At 41.1% G+C, this 7,750-nt stretch overlaps 1 protein-coding gene across 1 annotated transcript in view; it reads right to left on the minus strand.

The window, feature by feature from the left end:
• The window catches only part of nbeal2 (neurobeachin-like 2), a 118,251-nt gene that overhangs the window by 101,480 nt on the left and 9,021 nt on the right, over positions 1 to 7,750 (minus strand). Inside the window, 1 exon segment of the mRNA XM_073847831.1 lies at positions 5,254 to 5,336. Within this exon segment, the coding sequence (XP_073703932.1) occupies positions 5,254 to 5,336 (83 nt within the window).

Genomic DNA, 7,750 nt, shown 5'->3' on the forward strand with positions numbered 1-7,750 from the left:
ATGGAAGTGTTCATTTAATTCAGTAATTCAACTTAAATTGTGAAACTTGTGTATTAAATAAATTCAGTGCACACAGACTGAAGTAGTTTAAGTCTTTGGTTCTTTTAATTGTGATGATTTTGGCTCACATTTAACAAAAACCGACCAATTCACTCAACAAATTAGAATATGGTGACATGCCAATCAGCTAATCGACTCTAAAACATCTGCAAAGGTTTTCTGAGCCTTTAAAATGTTTTCTCAGTTTGATTCACTAGGCTACACAATCATGGGGAAGACTGCTGATCTGACAGTTATCCAGAAGACAATCATTGACACACTTCACAAAGAGGGTAAGCCACAAACATTTATTGCCAAAGAAGCTGGCTGTTCACAGAGTGCTGTATCCAAGCATGTTAACAGAAAGTTGAGTGGAAGGAAAAAGTGTGGAAGAAAAAGATGCACAATCAACCGAGAGAACCGCAGTCTTGAGAGAATTTGGGTAAACTTACAAGAAATAGACTGAGCCTGGGGTCAAGGCATCAAGAGCCACCACACACAGACGTGTCAAGGAATTTGGCTACAGTTGTGGTATTCCTCTTGTTAAGCCACTCCTGAACCACAGACAATGTCAGAGGCGACTTACCGGGGTTAAGGAGAAGAAGAAATGGACTGTTGCCCAGTGGTCCAAAGTCCTCTTTTCAGATGAGAGCAAGTTTTGTATTTGGAGGAAGGGTGGAGAAGCTCATAGCCCAAGTTGCTTGAAATCCAGTGTTAAGTTTCCACAGTTTGTGATGATTTGGGCTGAGGCGCTGAGGCGGCTGCGCGTCCTGTTCCTGACGCTGAGGCGGCCGCGCGTCCTGTTCCTGACGCTGAGGCGGCCGCGCGTCCTGTTCCTGACGCTGAGGCGGCCGCGCGTCCTGTTCCTGGCGCTGAGGCGGCCGCGCGCTCTGTTCCTGGCGCTGAGGCGGCTGCGCGTCCTGTCCCTGACGCTGAGGCGGCTGCGCGTTCTGTTCCTGACGCTGAGGCGGCTGCGCGTCCTGTTCCTGGCGCTGAGGCGGCCGCGCGCTCTGTTCCTGGCGCGGAGACGGCTGCGATTTCTGTTGCTGGCGCGGTGGGGACTGCGCTGCACGGGCCTGGCCCGCCATCCCTCCCCCTGAGTTGCCTTCCTCCATACCTCCTCCCTCCAGACTTTGGGAACGTCTGGGAGCCGTTCCGTAGGGAGGGGGTAATGTCATGATCGGGGCTGTGGGTTTTCCCTCAGCCACCTGAGGTCGCTGTTTGCACTGCACTCCTCTGATTGTTCACGTCTGTTTTGTCATTTGCACTGATTACACTCACATCTGTTCACAATTATCATTTGGACTATAAGAACTGTCGTAAACGGGGCTCACGTCACCAATGATGCTGTGATTTTGGGTCACACATCACTCAAGGTGCATTTGTGAGTCTATCAGATGACCAATTCCCACCTCGCTGGGTTCAGTGTATCAGTCAAAGACTGTTGATTTGGCAATAGGTCAATAAATTGAGATTTGCACCCTGGAGGGAGTTGGTCAACTGATTTATCTGAAAGTTTGGTGGTTTAGCTAGCTAGTAGAGCCTTGAATCATCAACACAATGAAAACACAATTGTAATAAAATTAATGAAATTTATTAACAATAGATATGCAAGAGTAAATACAACACTAGTGATAAACCAATAAATGAATACACACTGCTAATAGATAATAGGCAACTAAATGTGAAAGAAGATACCAAATAAAGTGTAGAAACTAACAAAATGGAATGAACGCAGAATGGCAGAATGCAATGCTGTTGAGCTGAAAGTAGCAATATAAGAGGTTTCTATGGTAATGTTGTCTATGGGAAACCCACTTAATGGCTCTGGTAGGTTTAATGATAAATAACTGCGTATTTATCTCGGAACAAACAATATAGCTATCATTTGTAATGCTGACCACAAGTAAATGTTATCTAAACAGGTTAGAAAACATAGGCTGCAGGTATAAACTAAGCCAAGGTCTTTAGGAAAGAGGTTTGGTAAGTTTATAGTTACGTTCCACTTGGTCGGGTGATCAGTCCGGTGGCAGAGACGTCTTCCACTGGGAGTGCAGGTTGCGTACAGTGGGGAGGGCACTGAGTTGCGTTCCAGTAGCCGTCGATGCGCTGACCTGGAGGATGCTGAACTTCTGTTGTGCCGAGGTGGTCCTTAGAGCATGGACCAGGCAGCTGGGTCAGATGGATTCTTACAGGGTCCTTTGCAGCAGGGCTGCGTCGTTGAGGATCCGTGTGTTCAAGGCAGTGTCTGCCAATGTGGAGGTCCTTTGCGGACTGGGCTGCGCTGCTTTCGGAGTGGCAGGAGTCAGACGGGGTCCGTCACTACGGGGTCCTTTGCAACTGAAGGGCAGCCGAATTCAGTATAGAAGGTTTACTCAAGAGCTGAGTGGAACCTTAGCTGTCTTGAAGTCTCTTTCCTCGTCAGGCCAGAAACTCAGGACCTTGTATCTGCTAATGTCTTAACCTTGCGGGGTTCAGACTCAGAACGGTGTAGCTGTTAATGTCTCTTCCCTTACGGGACTTAGACGCAGTACAAGGAGTGTCTTTTCGGAGGCTACCTTTATCTCTTTTTGATGAGGAGGAGATTGGAATCTAGCGCCTCTCCATTCCAGGAATGTGATTGGCCACTTGTGTCTGAGGTGGCCATGGTGTTACCCGCCCTAGTGTGGAACTCATTTGCATATAGTAGAGTACAAAGTTAGACAGTGTCTTTTACAATTTACCCAATGCAACATTTCTTTACCAAACCTCTTTCAAATTGTTACCCACATTATGAGGAGCAAAAAGAGTCCAAACATGATAGAAAACTGTTGAACAATCACTTATTCATATCATAATATGTTAATACGCCTGCTTCTGTGAACTGTTAGGTTAACAGTCAATGGCCATCAACATACACTGTACTTTATCAAAGGGTGAAGTGAATCTGTTGCAGTTTACATCAATTTAAGGTCCCCAAACATATGTATGAATGGATTTGGATGGATCTTTGTGGCCTTCTTTGTTTCGGCCACTGCTGTTGCATCCTGAAGGAATTTTTATGGCAGTCATTCCCAAACCTTAGGATTGGAGAGGGTCAATCCGTAATCCAATGAGAAGTCCTCTCTTAGGTGGTCGTGGTTGCAGAAGGTCTCTCTTCCTGTTCTGTTAGAGGTGTCTGGTAGTTGTCTTGGCATCTTATCTGATGTTTCTGAACATTTGTTTATGTTCCTCAACCAAGATCCAATCACAGTGTGGCACATCTCCCTCCACCCTGGCAGATAGGGAAGGGGGCCTGCCATAAACTGACCCTTGGAATGCCATTTCGACCGTTGTTCACTACAGAACTCTTACTTCTCACTCCTGCTTCATGTCTGCATTGTCTTTATGTTCTGTTGTGTTTCTAGTATTCTTGATCCTGGCTTTTGACCGTGTTTCTTGTTTTGTTGAGTTTATGTTTAGTCTGCCGTGTTGGCTTTTTGGTTTTGTTGCTTTTTAAAAATGCTGATTTAATTTTCCAGCAGGATTTGGCACCTGCCCACACTGCTAAAAGCACCAAAAATTGGTTAAATGACCATGGTGTTGGTTTGCTTGACTGGCCAGCAAACTCACCAGACCTAAACCCTATAGAGAATCTATGGAGTATTGTCAAGAGGAAAATGAGAAACAAGAGACCAAAAAAAATGCAGATAAGCTGAAGGCCACTGTCAAAGAAACCTGGGCTTCCATACCACCACAGCAGTGCCACAGACTGATCAGTTCCATGCCACGCCGAATTGAGGCAGTAATTAAAGCAAAAGAAACCCCTATTGAGTACATATACAGTAAATTAACACACTTTCCAGAAGGCCAACAATTCACTAAAAATGTTTTTTATTGGTCTTATGAAGTATTCCAATTTGTTGAGATAGTGAATTGGTGGGTTTTTGTTAAATGTGAGCCAAAATCATCAAATTAAAAGAACCAAAAACTTAAACTACTTTAGTCTATGTGCATTAAATTTATCTAATACACAAGTCTCACAATTTGAGTTGAATTACTGAAATAAATGAAAAAAAAAAAAAACTTCTTCACGACATTCTAATTTATTGAGATGCACCTGTAATTTTTTGGCTGAATTTGCCATGCCACTCACACAAACACAAAATTTTGCCCCAAAATCCTGAAGTGTGTGTTCATACGGCCACCCTACCTTTGGATTAAGGACATGCTGGGTACATAAGAAAATCAAACAAACCTCACACAAACACATTTACCATTACATCATAACAACATGAAAAACAACTTTTCAGCACAAGAAACTAGTTTACCTCGCCTCATGACCGCAGGTCACTGGGACCCACTGCCGCTTGCCTACTAACCACATATAGGTGTGAAAGTTGATCCACAGAGCTTATAATTACTTGAACAAAGCTTGCATCACTGTCAGGATTATGTTATTTGTTTTAGCCATTGGCTGCAGGCTGCAACACAATCCTGCTTCTCAGATTTGTTAAGATGTGTGCTTACAAAGAGTCCATGTCAAACTAGTAGACTAACAGCTTATGCCAGCGCAAACCATCTTTTGGCGTTAAAATAGTACGGTCAGGATTTACTAAAGATGTGCATGGAAGAATTAGCGCTGAAAGGAGTATTAAAATGAAGCACACAATGCAAATTACCAACGTTTGCGCACATCAAATTACTGGTATTTGTGTCATTATTTGATGCCCAAAAAAGCATGTCTTAAAGCAGGCTGTACTTTGCGCTACTCTTGGTAGATTGCGCTGGTCATTATGGAAATTATCTGGCTGCGTCTGTGTTCTTAAATGTGCACATTGTCAGTAAATCCCATTAGTGCTTGTATGGAATTGTGCTCTAATGCTAATTTGCCCTGTTTAGTAAATCTGGCCCTATATATATTCTACATAGTTAATACATATTCGGTATTCTACTAAATGTCCAGACAGTGCTTGACACAAACTAACAAAAGAAACAAGTCATAACCATTTGTCACTTAAAAAGGGAAAACTCCACTGATAAAATAATTTATAAGAACAACATTTGAAGGCAAATAACATGACAAAACAGAGCCCTGAATCACTATGGATTAATACTAAAGGGATCAAATTGCTGTTTCTACACAAACAAAATTTAGTCTCCTGGGAGGAGGGATGTGTGATATCTCCCAGGATGTGAAGATGGGAGTAAATGGAGATTAAAGATTGTGTCAGAAGGCAGGAGTGGGTGACGTACCGTGGAAGAGCAAGGGAAGCTCCTCTGGTAGAATAAGAGGGGAGAATTTATACTTGCTTCTCTCCAGCATGCTGACCTCCTCCCTAGAAAACACACAAATCAGCTTGTTATGGAAATACTTGATAAATTCTTACTACTAAAGCAATAAGCTACAGGACACTGCAATAAATCACCTTCTTAATCTACATTCAAGAATATATCTTGAATTTTCATGTTTTAAAAATAAATCTACTAAGAGTTCAAAATACTGTTTAATAATAACGTACAAGTTGATTAATCTACTTATACTGTTGTTGACATGAATTATTTCTCACCCCAATGGCCACCTGTTTCTTGGTTTGAGCATAAATCTAAAAAATAGGGGTGGGCATAGATTAATTTTTTTTAATCTAGATTAAATCTTGGAATTAATCTAGATTAATCTAGATTAAAATGGCTAATTTGAATTCTGCTGAAGGCATTTTCAGAATATGTGTGCTACCCAAATAATGACTAAAAGTAAGTCTTCGAGAACGGGCCAGGTGGCGCATTAGACCAGGCGCTCATCTCCTGTTTCCAAAATGCATCACAAACTGCTTGACAATTGCATTTACAACATAATTACCTATACAAACTTGTGTAACCAAGTACTTCTGCGCAAAAGGCTGCACGATGTGCGCGTTGCCGGTAAATACACAGACGCGCACGGGCATGGATTTCTCCGTGCTTCGATTAAACTGCGTTGCTTTTAGAAGCGTCAGTGTCAATTCAGTTGTTGCATATAGTTTAATGTCTTTATTTCGGGATTATCAAAGTAAATTATAACTCAAACTTGAGATTTTACTGGGGCACAGCAGATTTTCATTGGGACACGTGCCCCAGTAAAAAGGGTCTAACAACGCACGCACCTGCCCTGAAGCGGCTTCATAACTTCATGTTTGCACGTCTCATTTGATGTGGTAATTTCACAGTTGTTGAAGACTCGTTCCCGCCTCCTACAGTGCAATTCGACTAGGTATACGTCATCCGCGCTAAAATATCAAGGTGAAAGTCATCATAGCTTACATAGTTTAGACCCAGCTCCCAACTCAACTTTGAGAATAGATTAACGGCGATATTTTTTTTATTGCCCGATAAGAGTCTCACGTTAACGCAGCACGTTAACGCCGATAACGGCCCACCACTACTAAAAAATAAAAATAAAAATAAATAAATAATATAAATACTTAAAATGGAAGTATAATTACGTTATCAGGTTGTAATACCATTGTATTTTGATACATCATGGTACAAGTTGATTAATCAACTTATACACCATGGTATTGGCCTAAATGTTTATTTTTCTTATTCACTGGAAACTTTTTCCTTGTTTTACGCATAAATCTTAAAAAAAGTAATAAATTATTAGATATAGCCGCAAGCAGTGATTACTGAGATTCAAGTGCTTTAAGGCATTTAAGCATACATTACATATCATTTAGCATATCTATAACCAACTAAATCAATGATTTCAAAAAGCATTTTTGGCAAATACAGGTAATTTGCAATAGAAATGTGGGGTTTTTTTTTAGTTTATGACTGTTATAGTTGCAGCTGTGGTCCGATCTCCCTAAGGCCGGTTTCACACTGCAAGCGTGAGCAGAGCGTGAACGGCGCGTGAGAAGCGCGTATTTTTTTCGGCGCCCATGTTAACAAACGAGTGCATTCACACCGGCAGCAGGAGCAGCGCGTGAGCGTCAAGCAGGAGCGTCGCGTGAGCAGCGCTGAAGCGATGGTTTCGGCGCCGAGTCTATTTTTGCTGCGCTGCTCACGCTCAAATAAAGGGACAGTACACTTTTGATGGCCAAAATAAATATGATTTCACACAAAAGTTTTATAAAATGCATGGAACAAGCTTAGAATGCACATATAATACGCATGTCTAGTGAGTTTAACAAGAATCGCAATCAAAAGAAAAAAAATCCAAAAAATGTAGGCCTAGGCTACAGAAGATATAAATGTGTTTTAATTATTCAGTTTGGGTGCAAGGCAAGCATGGTGTATTAAAAAAAACGCCAGAAACTTACTAAATGTTTTACGGCAGATTATTATTTATTTATTTATTTTGCATCGAGAAAAAGCTGCTTTGATTGAGTCTTGGATTGTATAAAGTACTATATAAATAAAGGTAAAATACAATAATAAAATATAATAATAATAATAAATGAAAAAAAAATACACATATGTAGGCTCTAGCGCTACCCATATTTTACCTCATTTGTGTGCAGCTTTATGATTAGGGGAGCACAACGTAACACTTTTTGCATTTCTCAGTTTGTGTAAATGTTGTTTGTCTAGTACAAATATGTCTCTTTGTTTCATAATTACAGTGTATAAGTATTTTTTGTTATTTACCTCAAAAGAAGGGAAGTGAAGTGTGACAACATGCCAAGGTGGTGGGATACAATGTAACACGTGAGGAGCACGTTGTAACATCACCAAATGACAGCTTAAAATGTTACAAACTTAAATATTTGGT

The sequence above is a fragment of the Garra rufa genome, chromosome 9 (genome assembly GCF_049309525.1).
Source record: "Garra rufa chromosome 9, GarRuf1.0, whole genome shotgun sequence".
Lineage (NCBI taxonomy): Eukaryota > Metazoa > Chordata > Actinopteri > Cypriniformes > Cyprinidae > Garra > Garra rufa.